The sequence below is a fragment of the Lipotes vexillifer genome, unplaced genomic scaffold (genome assembly GCF_000442215.2).
Source record: "Lipotes vexillifer unplaced genomic scaffold, Lipotes_vexillifer_v1.1 scaffold543, whole genome shotgun sequence".
Classification (NCBI taxonomy): domain Eukaryota; kingdom Metazoa; phylum Chordata; class Mammalia; order Artiodactyla; family Lipotidae; genus Lipotes; species Lipotes vexillifer.
This window is the reverse complement of record NW_006799055.1, coordinates 3,927,432-3,947,926: the sequence shown is the minus strand read 5'-3', so window position 1 is coordinate 3,947,926 and position 20,495 is coordinate 3,927,432. Positions and strand designations below refer to the sequence as shown.

The 20,495-nt window shown below is 45.6% G+C and overlaps 1 protein-coding gene across 3 annotated transcripts in view; it reads left to right on the top strand.

The window, feature by feature from the left end:
* Nucleotides 1–20,495, top strand: part of ATP8A2 (ATPase phospholipid transporting 8A2) — a 463,903-nt gene that overhangs the window by 148,445 nt on the left and 294,963 nt on the right. For all 3 annotated transcript variants that reach the window (XM_007471455.1, XM_007471456.1, XM_007471457.1), the window contains exon 24: nt 15,833–16,005. In XM_007471455.1, the coding sequence (XP_007471517.1) occupies nt 15,833–16,005 (173 nt within the window). The remainder of the gene's footprint in view (nt 1–15,832; nt 16,006–20,495) is intronic.

Here is a 20,495-nt window from a genome sequence, read left to right as displayed (position 1 = left end):
TTTAGCGTTTCCTGCTGCTTCTCTATCTCTATGGACTGTGGCTGGTCCTTTGGCTTGTAAGTCTTCTAGACACATGAGGTTCTCAAAATGCTTGATTTGGAAGAAGAGTCATAGGTCTCCTGGACTGAGTGTGTATTTCTGGGTGAATATTGGTGGGTGGCAAAGGCACTTTGCAATTGGCCACAGACCCCACCACTCCTTAATGTCAGCCGTACTTTTATTACCTGCCTGGCGCCCTGACGTCATTTATCTACATTGGTACCAGAAGTACCTTTTCAAATTCTTCCCCAACCAGAAGCAAATAGATAGTGGTCTCCTGCAAATCATCATTTCCCACATATTTCTGGTGCTGGTAATTTTTCTTTTATTCTGGAGGACAGGGTGTAATCTAGCAGAGCTACATAGTGAATTTGAGCCCTTGTGAGTCTTCGGGCTTATTCAATTTGGGAATAACTTAAACCTCTAAAAGTTGTCTTGGAGGAGTTTATTAGGCTTTGAAATACGTCTGAGATAAATTCTATTCGATTTATCTAGTTGACCTTTGAACAGCGCAGGGGTTAGGGGTGCTGACCCCCATGTGGTCAAAAATCTATGTATTACTATCTCTGCCTCAAAAACAAAGGAATTGATAACTCACCCAAGGGCAGAAAGCTGAAACATTTGGGGTAGAATCAGGACTCAAACCCTCCTTCTTTTGATTTCACATATTGTGATCTCTAACTGAACACAAACTTTTCCCCACAGTTAACTGAAAGATCTGTAAAATGAAAAGACAGGCACTATATTTTTTTGGAAAAAAATCTCCATATAAGTGGACCCACACAGTTCAAACCCCGTGTTGTTCAAGGGTCAGTTGTATTTCTCTCTCCAGCTGTCTTCTGACAGTGGTGTAAAATGAACAGTGAAATGCTCAAAACTCCTGAGAGGAAATAAAACTGGTAAAGGATAGACTAAGAAGGCTTAAGGCCAGGATTATAGATTAACCGCCTAATTAGCCCTTCCATGGGTGACATTGATCTGAATGACTGTGTTGAGCAGTGTGGGAAGCTTGTATGTTTCACATTTACTGAGGGAACAGTCCTGGTATTGAGTGATTCTGGTTTCACCTTTTTCAGTCTTCCTGGAAACATTTTGGCTGCTAGGTTTCCCTCATTCCCCAAGTGTTGCTAAATTGACACAGGCCTTGGAAACCCCTGAAAAGTCCTCTCCGTTTGACATACTTCTCTTATTTGTTCTTTTGAACGCGTTGGTCTCGAGACGGGCTGAAGCCTGAGCCTGGATGTTAGTGATCTGATTGATTCCTCCCTGCCTTCTCCGTGGTTGCAAGCCTTATTCTGGCAAGGCCGTATCAAGTTCGTCCACTGTTGTGAATGAAAATAATCCGTTGGTGAAAGCACAGAATTAGAAACCTCTTGGTATATTTATTTCTGTGTCTCAAGAATTCTGATTTAAAGCAGACATTATTTCAAGTAATGTGAACAGTAGGTCGTTCAGAAGAGTCTCGGATGAATCAATGTTTTCTTCCCTTCTCTCCAAGAAAATCTATTTAAAGCAAAGGTCAAATCTGGGCTGGATTTAGAACCTAGTAAATGTAAGTCTGGAGAACAGAGCCGCTTCTCTTTTTTTAATTCTCTACATAGTTTCAAGCGCTAGGGACACTCTGGTCTCCTGCAAATCATCACTTCCCACATATTTCTGGTGTTGGTGATTTTTCTTTTATTCTGGAGGACAGGGGGGTAATCTAGCACAGATACCTAGTGAATCTGAGCCCTCGTGAGTCTTCGGGCTTGTTCAATTTGGGAATAACTTAAACCTTTAAAACTTGTCTTGGAGGAGTTTATTAGGCTTTGAAGTACATCTGAGAAGGATGCATCAAGGTACCTTGTGTAATTAACAGGCTCCAAAATTGAACCGTATGTCCGCCCGCCCTCCCCTCCCGTCATCCCTCTGGCTTTCTCCGCCGTCTCCATCTCCGCAAAGGTCGTCCGGCTGTTGTTGAAGGTGACGGCCCCTCCCACGGCCTGGCTTTGTTACCAACCCCCCACCCCGGTATTTCTGCTCCTGAAGTCTTCACCTGCACCCTTCCTCAGCCCGGCCTCACCGTGTGTGGCTCTTGGCCCAGCCCCTGGCCCAGACTCCACTCCCCATGCAGGGCTCCCTCCCCTAAGCCATCCTTTCCCTCGGGAAAGATTGGTGCATATCTGCGGGTCAGCCTCCTGAACCTCGAGAGGTAGCAGTGAAAGCATCAGCGGAGATGTCCCTCCTCCCCAGGAGGGCAGATGGTGAGAGGGTCCAGCAGTAAATGGGGAGAAGGTGGGCTTGCTGAGTGCCCTGAGGGTAACACAGGTCCTTGAGCTGAGCCCTGAGTCATTTTCCTTATAGGATTCAGAAACTCAGCTTTCTGGAGGGATAAATTAGGAATTTGGGATTAACAGATGCAAACTATTAAATATAGAATGGATAAACAGCAAGGTCCTACTGTAGGGCACAGGGAACTATATTCGATATCCTGTGATGAACCATAATGGAAAAGAATATGAAAAAGAATATATATGTATAACTGGATCACTTTGCTGTACTGTACAGCAGAAATTAACACAGTATTCTAAATCAACTATACTTAAATTAAAAATTTTAAAAATTAAAAGAAATTCACCTTTCTTAACCCAGGATCTTTCCCCCTCACCCCAAGCCTAGCTTCCCAGGGGGTGTCTAGGTGTTCCTCCATGGATGCTGATGGGTGAGGACAGGTGTCAGGTTGCAGTTCCTTTGCAGAGTTGATTCTTTGCTGGGGTACCCTTTTGTCCATCGTGAATCTCTGCTAAATTTTCCAGTATTAAATTTTCCTCTTTAGTTCTCTTTAAAGGTTGACAATTATAAACTAATCTCTGGGCTTTGTTTGTTTGCTTTTTAGTAGTTTTCTCTTGCTCCTTGTTTCTCCCCTGTTAGAATCTATTTCTCTTTCATTTACGTTATTTTTTTTTTTTTCCACAGCTGTCTGTAGTAGTACGCTAAGGAGTGGTGGGGTCTGCGGATAATTGCAAACTGCCTGTCCCGCCTACCAACATTCACACAGAAGTACATATGCTCAGTCTGGTAGACCTGTGCTACTCTTCTGACCAAATTAAGCATTTCCATTCTTGTGTCCCTGGTAGAAAGCATGCTTCTTAAAGACTTGTGGGCAGGGGGGAATCTATTATATCTTTATATCCCCAATACTTTGAGTATCACCTGTATGTAACAGCATAGTATTTGTTGAATAGAGTTTAGTAAGGTTAACAAAAATGGTTTGTGATATATATATATATATAACTATTTGGTATGGTATATTATAGTGTATATAGTATACAAGTATTTTATATATATTTTTTATATATCATATATGCCATATATATAATATATAGGATGTATGTATATATTTTTCTCAGAATAGCTTTTCATCTCTTCTTTTAAGCTTTTAGTACTAAGACTTGGGACCCCCAAAATATATATATAAAGAAGGAAGCTCTCATAGGCACTTTAGAAGTTCCTAACTACATCGGGTATGCCATCTTATTCAAAGTTTTTAATAGTAAAGTGGACGCTTTATTTTTCCCTATAGAAATGCTAGCCATCTGGAAAGCTCTGTGTGTGTGTGTGTCTGTGTGTGTGTGTCTGTGTGTGTGTGTGTGTGTTTGTGTGATGTGTGTGTTAGAGGTGAAATCCCTGCAGAAAGCCATTTAAGAAGCTTCAGGAAGTCTTCATTCCTCTGGATCCCTTTGGGTTTTACATCTGGGAATTCGTATGTTCTCTCAAAATTACTAGTTTAATTGTAGAGGCTGATCCTTCGTCAGCTGGGTGAAATATAGAACCCTGCACCCGTATTAGAAACAGCCCGGAAAGCACTGCGAGAAGCCAGGCGGAGCCCTCGGGGGAGCGTGTCTCTGCACCAGTCGTGTCCCGTTAAAGATCAAAGAAGACGGTGCTCACCAAGGTGAGCGGGTCCAGCACAGTCCTGCAGAGCCAGGAACGTGCAGGGAATGTTTGAGGTCAGTCAGCGTCCCTGAACCAGGGGTCCGTGGCCGCCCTCCTCACGGTTATTCCCACTTTTAGTGGCAGGTGGGCAGAGAAACAGGGCAGCACATTCCCAGGAGCCCGTGATGCCCAGTGCCCAGTACTGAGGGGCAGTCAGTGGGGAGGGGAGGCGGCGTAGCCAGGAGAGGTCCTTCCTGTATCTCAGGCGCAGCGACCATGCAGGACATGGGCCCAGGGGTCCCCTGTGCTGTAGTTTTCAAGAGAAACTGGTATCAGAGCTTTCATGTGAAATCGCCCGTTTTTGTTTTTGTTTTTTAATTTTGGGTGAAATGGGGTTTTTTGGTTTTTGTTTTTTGTAAGTGGAATGAATAACCTAAAAGCAACCTATGGATTATATTTCCTGGCCTCAAATGGACTGTCGGGACCTTTTGTCCAATTAAGCATAAACTGTTGTGCTTTGGCCTGTAAGTCGGTGTCTTCTTGACTGAGGCCACTCATGTCCAGTTTCCGATGGACTCCTGCTTCCTGACCCTGCTTGACTTTCCTCCCTGGCATGTGCACCCGTGGATGTGCCCCATACATGTCCCCAGGGAGATTGGATCTGGGGGCACGGCCGTGTCTCAGTCACATCCATCCACACCTACTCACTGAAGGTGTGAATGGTGCACGAAGCTGACGCCTCCAGGACTCTCAGAGCTTCAGTAGGAAGCCTGTGACCCCGGTCACGTCCTGATACGCGCAGGGGACCGGCACAAGCAGAGCGGAGATGGTTCTCAGCCGACAGTGGACGATGGGCTCTGCCCAGGTCGGTGTCCGGGGGGCGGCGGCCGTTGCTCAGCACCTGCTGAGCGATGTGCTTTGTTGGCTTTGCTCACTGAGGAGTAGTAGGGAAACTGCCCAAATGGTTTCCTTTCCGTTCTCGGGGCAGCGTGGATGGAGAGGTCATGTGATCCCCACAGAACGAGCTGCGGATGTTCCGTGGGAACTTTGTGGGCGCAGTGCCCGGCGTGGCTTCCGAGAAGCAGAGCCCCCCCAGAGCAAGGCTGGGTGTTCCCCGCCATCCAGCCGGCCTGCCCGCCACGGTCTCGCAGGGAACAGGGGTTTCCTCTTAAACCAAATCCGCTCTGCTCTGACCCCCGGTCCCGGGCTACCCCCCCCACCGTCCTCCCATGCCTTTCCCGGTGATGCCCGGTTTATCCAACTGCCAAGAGGCTTATACTCAGCCCCGTCTTGCCTCTCGGCCTCCGACTGTTCAGCGAGCACCGCGTGTGCTTTGCTTCAGCGCCTTTCTTGGTTTTGTCTCTCTCATCCTGAAAAAGGCGAGACCCTCAGCATGTGAAGGCCCCTTAGCTTCTCTGTGTCCTCCTCGCGTCTTGCACGCATGTCATCCGGTGGGCATTTTACACGTAGGGGCCCGCGTCAGCTCCCTGCAGCCTCTGGGAAGGGGTCCTCCTGCTTCCCCCTAGCTCAGCCCGCCGGCCTGTCCCCCGGTGCATCCCCGTGCACGCCTGCGGTCCCCGCGCCTCACAGGCCTTCAGTCCTGCGGCCTGGATGTGCGCACGCGGTGATTCTTGGCGCTTGTGTGTTGTCTGTATGGCTCTTTCTTTGTCTCTGGGCCTCTCTACCCCTAGAAGCGTATGCACATAATAGACCCTTAATGGGTAAAGGTGACACGAAGGCTTCTTGTCCTTGCTCTGTATTTCGGTGTCAACTTCATCTCCATAACCCTGAGTCCTTGCCAGTCTGTGGAGAGCCTGGTGAGGAGTGTCCCAGGCTGTCCGCCCTCACCCGCCCTGGCTGGTCGTGGGGTCTGCCTCTCGGCCCGTCGCCCAGATGAAACACGACGAGGCTTCCTCCCCGCTCCGTCATCAGTGTGGAGGTCTCCCGTGGAAACGAGACCTTTCCTAACACTTTTACTGATTCATGTGGTTTTATTTATTGATTTTGAAGATGTGTGTGTCATGGAACATGCCCCTGACTTTTCCGACTGGAGGCGATCGTTTAGGAAGTGTATAAGTGTGTGACAGTGTCCCACGCTGACGTGACATGTTTCCCTAACAGAGCAGAGGTGGGTAGCCACGTGCCAGCCTGTTCTCCCGAACGACAGCGATTCCAGGGAAACTGAAAAGGACCCGTGGACAGGCTCTTTCCAGAACCGGGCCAGGGTGGGTCAGCTGTGGCTGGGGAGCATGTGGGCGGCAGCGAGGCCCAGCCCTTTTATAAATTTTGGGTGAAATGGGGTTTTTTGTTTTTTGTTTTTGTTTTAAAGTGCTTTCGCCTCCCGTGCTTTCGCCTCCATGGACCCGAGATGGGAGCCCAAGGGCCCATTTTCTCGCGTGGCTACACCCTTCACTGCCTGTCAGCACTGCTGCTGCCACACGTGCATTTGGGGATCTTTCATGATCTGCCTTCACTATTTCTCTTTCAGAAATGTTTTGTTTTGTTTTCCTGTTCCTGTTGTTCACACCGGTCTAAACACAGTCTGGACACGTTATAATTCCTCTAAGAGCCCAGAAGCCTTTAGAAGTAGGAAGTGCAAAGGCTATATTGTCGAAATAGCAACGTTAAAAGCTTAAATCCCCAACGTCGGGAAATAAATATTATCATGCTCATTTTCTTACATGGCATCCATAAGGTTTATTTTAAAAGTTAGCGTATGTTTATTAAGAAATTGGTCTTATCATACAGCAAATAGATAGGTCAAGCGTTGAGATGATTTTGTGGTACCTACGATGTGCTCCCTATGAGGACGTAGCAGATGTTAGCATTTGTCACTGTGGAGCAAATGTAGATTTTTAGTTTGTAATTGGTATTTTATCTTTTCTTTAATTGAAATATAGTTGATTTACCATGTTGTGTTAGTTTCAGCTGTACAGCGAAGTGAGTCAGTTATACATGCATATATATGTATATGTATGTATGTGTATATATACATATGCTTTTTCAAATGGTTTTCCCTTATTATTGAGTATTGTAGTACTCAGTATTACAAAATATTCAGTATAGTTCGCTGTGTTATACAGTGGGTCCTTGTTGGGGTATTTTATCTTTTTGTGTGAGACTAATAGCACACTGTCTTCCTTTGCCAAAGTTTAGCTGACACACTTAATCACACAGCTCATTAAAAATACTCTAGCAGGGCTTCCCTGGTGGCGCAGTGCTTGAGAGTCCGCCTGCCGATGCAGGGGACGCGGGTTCGTGCCCCGTTTCGGGAAGATCCCACATGCCGCGGAGCGGCTGGGCCCGTGAGCCATGGCCGCTGAGCCGAAAGAAAAAAAAAAAAAAAAAAAAAAAAAAATACTCTAGCAACTTTTTCTGCAGTACTTTGTTTTAAAATTTCTAAACTCAATCGCCATTGTGTTTGCTTTGGGCACTTTATAATTCGTCCAAGAATCAAGGCGACTTTAGAAATAGTTAAACCAATGACTATATTATAGATATAAAGATATGTTAAAAGTTAAAAATGTAAATCTCCAAAGGTCAGGAAATTAAGTAATTAACCTGAGGTTGGTATGTTGACAGTAAAATTATTCCTGGTGAGTGTGATGATTCTTTTTGGGAGGCGTGTGCCCGAGAAGCTTGGAGTGCGTCAGGTACTTTAGAAATTAATGTGTTATTTGTGACTCTTTCAGAATCACTGACAGTACTTTTTTTTTCCCCTGTTGTATTTTGTATGAGTTCTTTATTTTTTTATTTTTAATTTTATGGAAGTATAGTTGACTTACAATGTTGTGTTAATTTCCGCTGTACAGCACAGTGACTCAGTTATACATACATACACCCTTTCATATTCTTTTCCACTGGGGCTTATCACAGGGTATTGAATGTAGTTCCCTGTGCTCTGCAGTAGGACCTTGTTGTTTATCTAGTGTGATGATTTTAAATGTGATTCATTGTGTCCCCCAAATAGACAGTGACTTCCTGAGATCCATTCTGGACAGATGCGTGCATGGAATTATAGAGGGTCACTTTATACGCGGCTGAGCGATCCTTCACAAATGCGGATGTCACATGCTTCCTGCGGGAGGGTCACACTTTGAAATCATTTCTTAAAAAGGGTTATCTCCTTTCTCAAAAACTGCAGAAAGGATCCATAGTAGAGGTTCAAATAGCAAATGCTTTTTCACGCATCTGCATTATTTTTGAGATCTTATTATACACAGCTATGCAAGAACACATTTGTTTAGTATGTAAAAGGATTCCTGGTGCTAAAATCAAAATCTAGTTTTGTGGCAGAAAATAAATTAAGCATATTAGGTGTGCTATTTAATATCCTTTGAGAAGCGAAAGAAAGTACATATTTTCAGGGAGGTTTTTAACCTCGGTGATTTGAGCTCTGTCACAACTGTTAGTCAAATTTTCTTTCAATAAATAGTGGTGATTGATAGTTTTCAAACTTTCTAGGCTCTGAAGCCTAAGTGAATAAATGGTCTCTTTCTTAAAAATGATACTTGTTGGTGAGCAGCTGCTGCCCAGTTTATTTCACGTGCCCCACTTACTGAATCTCTCTTCTAATCTTGCCGGGGATGCCTTTCCAGGAAAATGTGGATCTTTTAGAGATGGAAGATGTAAAAAGAAAAGAAGAAACTGAAAAAATAGGGTCTCCAGCCCTAAAGAGAGACTCTTGGTGCTAGCCTCCGTACATGGTTGTTATTACCCTACATAAAAAATATTCCCCGTGGGCTTCCCTGGTGGCGCAGTGGTTGAGAGTCCGCCTGCCGATGCAGGGGACACAGGTTCGTGCCCCGGTCCGGGAAGATCCCACATGCTGTGGAGCGGCTGGGCCCGGGAGCCATGGCCACTGAGCCTGCGCATCCGGAGCCTGTGCTCTGCAACGGGAGAGGCCAGAACAGTGAGAGGCCCGCGTACCGCAAAAAAAAAAAGAAAAAAAATATTCCCCGTGTATTACGTGAATTATTCCACTGTGCTTAGTTGTATGCCATGCAGTCCCAGCAAATAGAAATCCATTTAATTCATTAAGCATTAAAAGAGATTTGACACCGTTAGTCATTTGGGAAATGCAAATTAAAACTACTAAATCTAACACAATGTAGCCATTAGAATCTAAGGCTGAAGTTAAAAAGACTGCTGGTGTCAGTGTTGACGAGGAGGAGGCATAGCTAGAATGCTCAGAAGGGACCGTTGAGAAGGCAAAATGATGCAGCCACTTTGGAAAACAGTCTCATGGTTTCCATAAAGTTAAACACGCGTGTGCTCTGCATGTATCTGTATAGACGGTATGATGGAGTAATTTCAATTTAGGTATCTACCCAAGAAAAATAAAAACATGTTCCACACAAAGACTAGTATACGAATATTTATAGTAGAATTATTTGGAATATCCTAAAACTGGAAACAGCCCCAATGTATAATGCGAGGTGAGTGGACAGTTGTGTAGTCATACATTGGAATACTACTTGGAAACAAAAAGGAATAAGCTATTGATAAGTGCAGAGACTTTGGACAGATCTCAAAGGATTCGGCTAAGTGAATAGGCCAGACAGAAAAGACTGGCAACTGTGATTCTATTTGTATGGCATTCTAGAAGAGGCAGAACTATAGTAACAGAGGTGGATCAATGATGGCGGGATGCTGGCGGTGGGGGAGGGGAGGGGAGTGCTTGCAAAATGGCTTGGGGGGACGTTTGGGGGGACAAAAGTCTTCTGTATTTTAATTGTATAAGGGGTTCAAAGAAGCTGATTAACAAAAACCAAACAAAAGCAAAAAGACTCCTGTAGAGGTTATATGCTGGTGTGAATTCAGTAAGTTGAGTAGGTTTACACTGAGAAGATAATTTTTTTTTTTTATCAGAAATGGGAACCTTCTATGGGAGGTAGAGACAGCCTGATGGGGGTGGTGATAAAAGGTGATCTGAGGGTACCAGGCAGGCACCACATTATCTCTTTAGGATGTTTGCTTCGCGCCTGTGAAGTGTAATCTCATCTTCCTTGAAATTGTTTGTATTATAGGAAGTCCTTGAAACATGGCACGTTTAATAGATTCCTCTTACCTGCAGACTCCTCTTCTCTTGAACCTCTGGTCTAGAGGATGTGCACGACCGTTAGAGGCTCACAGGCCCAAGGTTCATTCAGGAGAAGGTACTTTGCTCCTGAACTTTAAGGCTGAGTGTGATTTGGTTGAGTTGCTGCTCCTGAAACTTGAGCCATCCTGGCTTTTCAGCATCGTCAGCTCTGAGCCCGTTGGAATTTGCAGAACATCAAAGTGAGGGCTGAGGCAGCTGCTGCTACCAGGGCGTCTCAGAAATTCCTCAGGACACTGGGAGCTCGGGGAAGGAGAGGGTGACCTGCCTCGACAGGGTTCACCGCTGCCGGCGCTGTTTAATTGTGAGGAGAGATTGCTGCTATCTGCAAATTGGTAAAAATGCATCCGGGTTCTAGAAATGGTCGTCTCTCCCGGTTTGTTTATTGAATCTAAAGTGATTAACAGTAGAACTGCCTTCCAGGTCCCATCTGCTTGTAGGCTGAGCGGGGTGCGCTTCAGCTGTGCTCAGGGGCCATCAGATGAACCTCTGATCTGTGAATCAGCAGAGAGACAACCATTTCCCGAGATCACAGGGTAGCACTGTCTATGGTGTTTATAGAATCTTATTTAAAAACCCGGCAAGGCAGAGGCAAGTGCTGGCCTTACTGATAAGAAGCGCAGGGTTCATCGTACAGCATGTCTGGGGAAGAGCGTCTGGCGTGGCTCAGGGAGCAGCCTTTACTCAGAGTTGCCCACTTTTGGCTTTAAGTCATGTGTGTTTTCAATTGTGAAGGAAAACGAAATGGAAGAACACATATGCAAAGCTGGAAATATATTTTTTCATAATAATGCCTAAAAGGCAAATTCTAATGAAGAATTTCGGGATGTTTCTTAACTTTCAGGAAATGAAGCCCCAGCTCCCTATGCCCCCCCCCGCCCCCGCCTAACAGCCAAGTCCATTGTAACTTCTGTAGTCGGTGTTTTATTAAAATCAGAGACCGCAGTATAAATTTTAGCAACTAGGCTAAATAGGCATTAACAGGCCCTGGGATCCAACCACAGTTTGTAACATCGTTCCTTTGGGAAAATAGATTCTAAGTGCCCAATAACTAACTCACAAATAGGTTTTTGAACCATGGTCCACTTGAGAATAAGGAACTGTTTGTGATATTAACACCTCCGATTGGCTTGTTCCAGAATTGCACAGAAGGGACCTGTATTCTGCCACACATGTGTGGTGGGCCGAGCTAGTCTGGGTTTGATCAAAGATTACTGCTGAGTGGGCATTGAAAACGTAGGAGTTAAAGACCGAAGTGGAGGCTGGAGACAAGGGTGGAGTTGGAAGGATGAATCTGGAGGGAGTTTAGTGGTAGGAAAGGTTTTCAGTCTCAAAGGCACAGGTGTGATTCTGAGCAGATGAAGTGCCGGGAGAACAGGATGGTTCAGGTAAGGGGGAAGGTTAGGCCTCGAGGACGTTGAAGGCAGAGTCCAGGATACATGGAATAAGATGAATCAAGGACCGATTGTTCTTAAGGAAGATGTAATGTAAAAATGTACCAGGAAGGCTGAATAGCCCACAAGAAGGTCAGGCAAACAGATGCCTCGAAGACCAGTAAATAATCTCTTAAAGATATTACAGTGAAGCCTTAGCTTAGACACATCAGTTAATTTAGGAAGTCAGCACATTTATGGCGCACGTGCTCTGCTCTCTCGTGATCAGAGATTTTGGCAAAAGGAGTTTCTGCCTTCATAGAATTTAAAATTTAGTATAATTCCAGCTAAACACAACAATGAGCCACACCCGGCAAGGGTATGATCCTGGTGAGGTCTACAATCTGCCCATCAGGAGAATATTAGGTTTTGATTAGTTCATTCTTTTGTGTGTGTATTTGCCACCCTGATTGTATCGTAGGACTTATGGGGGTAGATACCATCGAGCATAGTTGGAACTTCAGTAACTACATCTTGGTTGGTTGATGGTCATAGGTTTGACTCATGTAATTGTCCAGTTGAAGCCATTTATTAATGTACTGTCCTCTTCACCAGTGTGAGAAAATGCCCGGTCAATGGAATATAAATGTGAAATCTCTTTTATCGGTGTTGTGTGATTTAGGAATGTTTGGTGTTCTCACTGCAAGTGGACAGCTTGGCCGCCATGTTTCTACAGGTTGCAGTTCAGCACCGCCAAGGGGTCATTACTCCCATGGGCATCGCCTGCTCCTAAAGGCCTTGCCCTGACCACCTGCCACTCCCAACCCCGCCATGCCTTCACAGCCTTGTCTCCCGTGTTGTGTATGCTGTCCCTGCAGTTACTATGTTAAAGTAGAAACCTTACTCCAGGCAGTAAACGTGACAGCTTGTTGCTTGTGCACCGACTGTGCCCACATGGTCCTGTCATCTCTATATCCACTCTGCCAAGAAGAGCTGCATCGCCAGTGAGTTCCAGGAGTGACCTTTCGTCTTAGCTCGGGCTGCTGTAACAAAAGTACCATGGTCTGGGTGGCTTAAACACCAGGAATTCACTCCTCATGGTTGTGAAGGCTGGAAGCCCAGGATCAAGGTGCCAGCAGATCCAGGGCCTGATGAGGGTTCTCTTCCTGGTTTGTCTTCATGCTGTGTCTTCATGTGGCCGGAGGGGGAGACTAGGGTTGAGGGGTGGAGGGAGGAAAAGGGATCGCACAGCCAGTAACAAGACTGATGCTGACACTGGGACAGCGCAAGCTTTACCGAATGGCCAAAGAATGGGGAAGCGGCCACTTAGTTCACAAATCAGCTTCTCAACCCAACTGGGTTGAGAAGCTGAAATATATCTCAAATATATAGGAGGGTCAGAGTGAAAGGGAGGGATTTGGGAAGAGTAGCAGGAATATTCAGGGGTTATCCGAGTATAGGGATGTGTTTGGACCCGGAACTGATGCAATACTCCTTTTCAGTCGTCGTTTGGGTTTTTCTGGTTGTTGTCATGGCAACTGTCAACTGTCCTGGCACTGGCGGGTGTGTCATTTAGCAGCTAATGAGTGTACAGTGAGGCTCAAAGTCCACTGGAAGTCAAGTCTTCCGCCATCTTTGGCCTAGATGTTTCTAACCAGTTCTTGTTTTTTTTCTATGCAGCTTCCTCCTGAAACTTAGATAAGAGCAATTGGTTTCCATTCCCGGGAAGGGCAGGGGTATGATTCTGGGGCAACAGCCTTGGTTACATCAGGAACATAGTTTTCTCAGCATGTTTCTCCCATCATATTCCCTTTGCTCAGGCTTCTTCTGGTGGCACCCCTCCGCATCATGCCCGAGCCTCCCACAGTGATAGGTGGTCAACCACCAATACTTAGACCTCCCCCAGGAGGAAGAGCTGTCAGTGTCCGGTCTGTCCTCACGCACACTCCAGAAATAACCCCGAGTACAGAAAGTACCCTTCATAATATCACTGTCTCTGCGTAGCTCCACTGGTGCTGTGTCCCCATAAAGAAAAGCCGTAGGCAGGGTCTGCACACCTCAGGGACTTGTGTCCTCAGCCTCTTCCTCGAAGGACCCTGGGCTGGTCTGAGCCTCTGCCACGGCGCCGGCTTGCTGTCGGTGGACCAAATCTGCAAACCGGCCTAATTGCTTTGGCGAGACGTTTCCCAGGAGGGTTTTCCGTCCACTGTGCTTGGACCCCGGCAGGCACACCCTCCAGAGTTGCCCGGACCTGTCTGATTCCCCCGGTGACACCCCTAGGCTGCCAAGCTGGGGTTTCCCTAAGTGGGTGGAATTTTCTTCTCTACCCAAACTCTAAAGGGCAGGCTGTTTGCACAGATAAAGTAAACATAGATGTTTTGTTTGAGATTCGGGATTACGCAACTAACCAAGAGTAAGAAGTATAAAGTGTCCTTTATTTTTAGTAAAAGTCAATTTAACTTTTTTTCTTAGAGCATTATTTTATCAATTCCCCTATTATTGCATTGACAAAGCAGGCAGTGTCACTTATGGCGTTTATTCACTGTCTGAAGTGGCAGAGATGTGTGTTTTCCTTGGTGTAGGAAGTTCTTCGTGAATAAATAGTAACAAGAGGAGGGACGGGTTTTACTGGATGCTTATTATATGCCAAGTAGATCACTCCGAGTAGCTCACTTTTCATAAGAAAAGTGCTATGAAGTGAGTATTCTAAGTGAGTATCCCTAGCTCTGTTTTACACTCGAGAAAACTGCTGTTTAAAGAGGTTTTGTATCTTGCCCAAGGCCACAGAGGTAATAAGTGGAGAGTTGGGACCAGACCCCAGGCCACCTAACCATAGCACCCCAATTGTGCCTTAGGTGCATCTTTTTGATATTGTCAAAGTCTCTTGTTTAAAGGGTAACTGAGCAGTAAGACAGTATATTCTGCTTCTCAGAATGTGATGGTAGCTGATCCTCAGTTTAACGAGGACTGGAAGAATCCCTGTTCATTCCACATATTTCTTTTTTTGTGTGTGTGGTACGCGGGCCTCTCTCACTGCTGTGGCCTCTCTCGCTGTGGAGCACAGGCTCCGGACGCGCAGGCTCAGCGGCCATGGCTCACGGGCCCAGCCGCTCCGCGGCATGTGGGATCTTCCCGGACCGGGGCACGAACCCATGTCCCCTGAATCGGCAGGCGGACTCTCAACCACTGCGCCACTAGGGAAGCCCCCACATATTTCTTAATTGTAATTTATGTTACCAGATGATAGATGTAAATATAACTTAATAGCCGAAGGACAGTTGTCCAGACAGAATAATTTCAGCTGACTTGTGTGCTTCCCTGATTAACTTAAGCAGGCTTTTTATCATGAACCAAAAATTGTCTTTTATGTATTATATTTGAACTTGATATCCTATTCGTAATCACAAATTCCGTTGGAAGATCAGAACGTCCTTGTTTTTAAATCTCAAAAGTGGCTCTATGCTTTAATTCCATCTGATCGTAGACATCACACCAAAGCACTTATTGAGGTTGGTAGCAATGTTTTAAAATGTATTGGAAGTTTAATTTATTGGATATTTTTTGTAACATGAAAAAATTATCAGTTCGTTTCTTAAACTCTGATGATACATGGAGAGAAATGGTTTAATCTGCAGATCTCCGCAGAGAATGGAAATTCATCTTTTGTGTTATTTTGATATCCTCTAATATCTTTTGGATGCTTTAAAGGTGGCCTTCTGTGAACCGAGAGATGCTTGGCATTTAAGCTCCAGCAACGTTACCTTTTCCCAAAAAATGTATTTGTTTTTATGGAGTTTCCTGTTCTAGGGACACCAAGAATAATACATATGTAGTGTAAAGGAGGGGAGAGAAAGATAGTCATCAGAACCTAAGCAATTAAAGAAGAATTAGAGAAGAATTTGGATGTGCTATCCAAGAATTTGGATAGACGGCAACCAGAGTAGGTTATTGTAAATATCAAATGTCAATATCAGTATGTGATATTCCCTAGCAGTCCAGTGGTTAAGACTTGGCCTTCCAATGCAGGGGGTGCAGGTTCTGCCCTGGTTGGGGAGCTGAGGTCCTGCATGCCTTGGGGCCAAAAAAACCAAAACATAAAACAGAAGCAATATTGTAACAAATTCAATAAAGACTTTAAAAATTGTACACATCAAAAAAAAGCTTAAAAAAAAATTTCACGATGGGGATGTTTTCACCCATAACACAGACCTAGAGGGCAGTCCAGTGTAATTTTAATGTGTAAATATGCCAAGTTGAGCTCTGTATGTTTTACATTAGAATGGGCATGTTTTCATTTTAAGGAACGTACTTTGGATTTCTGGGCCTTTCTTTCTGCTTTTTAAAAGCTTCTGTTTTTGATTTATTAAAATGTGACACGTCCGCCCACCCCCCACCCTTGTTTCAGGCCACGCGGGCAGCCATTACTCAGCACTGCGCTGACCTTGGGAGTCTTCTGGGCAAGGAGAACGACGCGGCCCTCATCATCGACGGGCACACCCTGAAGTACGCGCTGTCCTTCGAGGTCAGGAGAAGCTTCCTGGACTTGGCCCTCTCGTGCAAAGCGGTCATATGCTGCAGGTAGGCTCACGGAGGCTGCCCGAGACTCATATTCTGACTTGTCTGAGTCCTGGGTTTACGTGAAAGAACCATTCATGGGAATAAGCTTTGGGGGGGAAAAAAAGCAAAACAATAACACACATTCAGCTGTCCACACACAGATTGCGCGCAAGGCGGTTAGTGGTTTTTGCATTTTTGTTTTGTTTATTGACTTCTGAGCAGATCAAAGTGATCAAAGCCAGGGTCTCTGGTCATATTCACATAGGATAAACTGAAACACTTGGCCTCAAGCTCGTGGGATGTTAGAAGGGTCCCAAGGACTTGGTTCCTTGGTTCCGGATGGATGCTCTCAACTTCCAAGTCTTGTGGGATTTGGATGCCTCTTTCCTGACAGACAGTCGGTGCTTCTTTTCAGTCCACAAGGAACTTTGGCTGGGGACCGTGCTGTGACAATTTTTGTTTTAAGATCTAACCAGATGCCTCTGCTGGCTTTTCTCGAAATCTGGGAAGGGTTTTTAGGGTGGGATTGTTAACAACCCATTGACTACTGGCTATATAAGGTCCAGTTTTGATAGAGATTTGAAAGTCAGGTAAATTATAGGCAGACCTGGGAGATACTATAGGTTTGTTTCTAGACCACCACAATAAAGTGAATATTGCAATAACACAGGTCAGGTGAATTTTTTGGTTTCTCAGTGTGTGTATAAGTTATTTTTACACTATACTGTAGTCTGTTAAGTGTGCAGTAACACTGTGTCTAAAAAAATGTACAAATAAATCAGAAATATCTTATTGCTAAAAATATGCTAGCCATCACCTGAGCCTTCAGCGAGTGGCGGTCATTTTTGCTGTCCAGGGTTTGAAATATTTTAAGAATTACCAAAACGTGATCATGGAGATACAAAGTGAACAAATGCTGTTGGAAAAAAGAGCACCAGTGGATTTGCTCAGCTCAGGGTTGCCACAAGCTTTCAATTTGTAAAAAACACAGTATCTGGTGAAGTGCAATAAAGCAAAGCACGATAAAATGAGGTCTGCTTGTATAAAGAGAATAAATAAAGATGAGTGGCACCACCCCAGTTTTGTAGTAAACAACTTGAAAGGTGAGAGGGGAGCTTCCCGTTTCTGAAAGCACTGTGTTCAGGCTGCACCTAGTACGTGGTTGTTAAATGCTCAATGCATATTGCTGGATTAATCATTTCACTGGTGCCTGTTCTTATATTTTACGGTTAGACACTTTTCATACATTGTTACCTTTGATACTTTCTCAGAAGCTTGTTATCAAGATGCTTTGAACTTCCTTGCTGTTGTAGTCTCTGAGGAACGCCTCCCGTGGGTTTGACCCTGGTCCAGTTAGAATAACCATTGTCACATTGACAAGTGGCCTTGACATTTCTGCCTTACCCGAAGGCCCTGGTGATGCCACGCCTCTCTGCCCAGACCGCAGGACCCTGCCCGTTGGGGATGCCCAGCCAGTCTGAGGGCAAGCCCCACCGCCTTGCCATCAGGAAGGTCTTCTCTCCCAGGTCTCCCCAGCCTTGCCCCCTCCCCCTACTGGTTTCTGTACGAGACCAAAGAATCTGTTCTCACTGTCCCCACGAGTACAACTCCCCCCAGAGCCCTAACCGTGTGTCTTCACATAATGATATTCCCTGTCTTTTTTTTTTTTGCCGTCCTGATCCCTTTTCTTAATTTGGAACCTGCCACCGAAGGCCAAGGAGCGCTGGAGGCTGGTGGAGCCTCCGTACTGGAGAGAAGTGTTGCTTTTGTGCGTGTGGCTGTAGGACATCTGAAGACCATGGGGGCGAGGAACAGATTCAAATGTGCTTGAAACAATGGATGAGAAGCCCATTTTGCCTGGAAGTCAGGACGCTCAGTACAGCTCTGAGGGACCTGAGACAGTGAGGGATGATCAGAGCATCTGGAAATGAGAGACCATGCTTCCTGGTTTTATGATGGTCCCCTCCCTTTTTTATTTTATTAATTATTTTTTTAAAAGTTTTTACTTCCCTTCAATGATGATAATAGCTACTCTTCTTTAAAAATTATTAATTAATTAATTTATTTTGGCTGTGTTGGGTCTTCGTCTCTGCGCTAGGGCCTTCCCTAGTTATGGCAAGCGGGGGCCACTCCTCATCGCAGTACGCGGGCCTCTTGTTGCGGAGCACAGGCTCCAGACACGCAGGCTCAGTAGTTGTGGCGCACGGGCCCAGTTGCTCTGCGGCATGTGGGATCTTCCCAGACCAGGGCTTGAACCCGTGTTCCCTGCATTAGCAGGCAGACTCTCAACCACTGCGCCACCGGGGAAGCCCCCCCTCCCTTTTTTAAAAAACCATCTTTATTGAGAGAGAAGTCCAATATCACACAGTTCTCCCATTTAAAGTATATAATAGTTCAGTGGCTTTTCATATGTTCAGAGTTTTGTAACCACTACTACAACCAATTTTAGAATATTTTGATCCTCCCCCGAAAAGGAACTCTTTTATCCAATATCAGGCAGTCCCTACCTCCTTCACCCTTTCAACCCCCGCTCATTACTAAACAACCATGAATCTGCTTTATTGTCTCTATAGATTTGCCTATTGGGGACATTTTATAGGAATGCAGTCCTATAGAATGTGGTCTTTTTTCTGACTGGCTTTCGCTGAGCATAATGTTTTCCAGATTCATCCCTGTCGTAGCCTGTGTCCGTAGTTCATTCCTTTTCATAGCTGAATAATATTCCATTGTAGGGATAGACCCCGTGTTGTCTATTCATTTTGATAAACACTTGGATTGTTGATACTTTTTTTGTGTGTGTCTGGTACGCGGGCCTCTCACTGTTGTGGCCTCTGCCGTGGCAGAGCACAGGCTCCGGAGGCGCAGGCTCAGCGGCCATGGCTCCCGGGCCCAGCCGCTCCGCAGCATGTGGGATCCTCCTGGACCGGGGCACGAACCCGTATCCCCTGCATCGGCAGGCGGACTCTCAACCACTGCGCCACCAGGAAAGCCCTGTTGATACTCTTTGACTATTATGAGTAATGCTGCTATGAAGATTCATGTACAGGGTTTTTCTTTTTTTTTTTTTTTTTTTTTGCGGGCCTCTCACTGTTGTGGCCTCTCCCGTTGCGGAGCACAGGCTGCGGACGCGCAGGCTCAGCGGCCGTGGCTCCCGGGCCCAGCCGCTCCGCGGCACGTGGGATCCTCCCGGAACAGGGCACGAACCCGTGTCTCCTGCATCGGCAGGCGGACTCTCAACCACTGCGCCACCAGGGAAGCCCCATGTACAGGGTTTTGTATGGATTTATGTGTTTAGTTCTCTTGGGTACACACCCAGGAGGGAAAGTGCTGGGTCAGGGAGTAACTGTATACTTAACCTTTGGAGGAACCATCTGACTGGCTTCCAAAGTGACTGCACCGTTTTATATTCTCACTAGCAGTGTGTGAAGGTTCCAGTTTCTCCACATCTAGGCTAACGCTTGTTATTATCCATCTTTTGATTGGGTATCCTAGTAGGTGTGAGGCGATCCCTCATTGTGTTTTTTGTGTTCTTTTTAAATTATTTTTTAAATTTTTTACAATTTATTTGGTTGCACCGGGTCTTAGTTGCGGCAGGTGGGCTCCATAGTTGCAGCTCACCAGCTCCTTAGTTGCAGCATGCATGTAGGATCTAGTTCCCTGAACAGGGATCGAACCCGGGCCCCCTGCATTGGGAGTGTGGAGTCTTATCCACTGCACCACCAGGGAAGTCCGTCATTGTGGTTTTGATAGGCACCTCCCTGATGGTTGATGATACTGAGCATCTTTTCATATGCTTATTGGCCATTTATATATCTTGTTTGGAGAAATGTCTTTTCAAGTCCTTTGCACATTTTTTAATGGGATTATTTGTCTCTTTTATTATTGAGTTGTAAGAGTTCTTTGTGTACTCTGGATAAAGTATTTATCAGATATATAATTTACAAATATTTTTTCTCCTTCTGTAGGCTGTCTTTTCATTTTCTCAGTGGTACTGTTTGTAGCACAAAAGATGTTAATTTTCAGGAAGGGTTTTTTCTTCTGTCCCTTGTGTTTTGGTGTCGTATCTAACAAGCTCACTTTTCTGAGCAGTTGGCACTGCGCTCTCTTTCCTGGATTCCACAGGGGAGGTTTAGATGAGGGACATACACAGGGCAAGAAGGCTAGAAAGAATGATGGGGAAGGACTTTCTCACAATTTCCCCCTTTGGGTCTACATTGTTAAGTGGCTGGGTAGGCGGCACCTGATGTCTACGAGGTGTCACCACCCGAGGTGGTCACTGTCTCACGTAGAGCCTGAGGTCACGGTGAGAAAGTCAACGGTCCCCAGCAGTTGCCACATTAGGGAGCCATCACCACGCTGTGGCAGTGAGCAGAGACGCACCACACCAGAAACAACAAGAGATGCGAAAAATCTGGTAAACTCTGAATCACAGCACACGTGCTCTAACTTCATGGTTTTTCAGAGGGAAATCAGAACGAGTCCATTTGGATTCTCAGGGGAGAGCCAGGAAT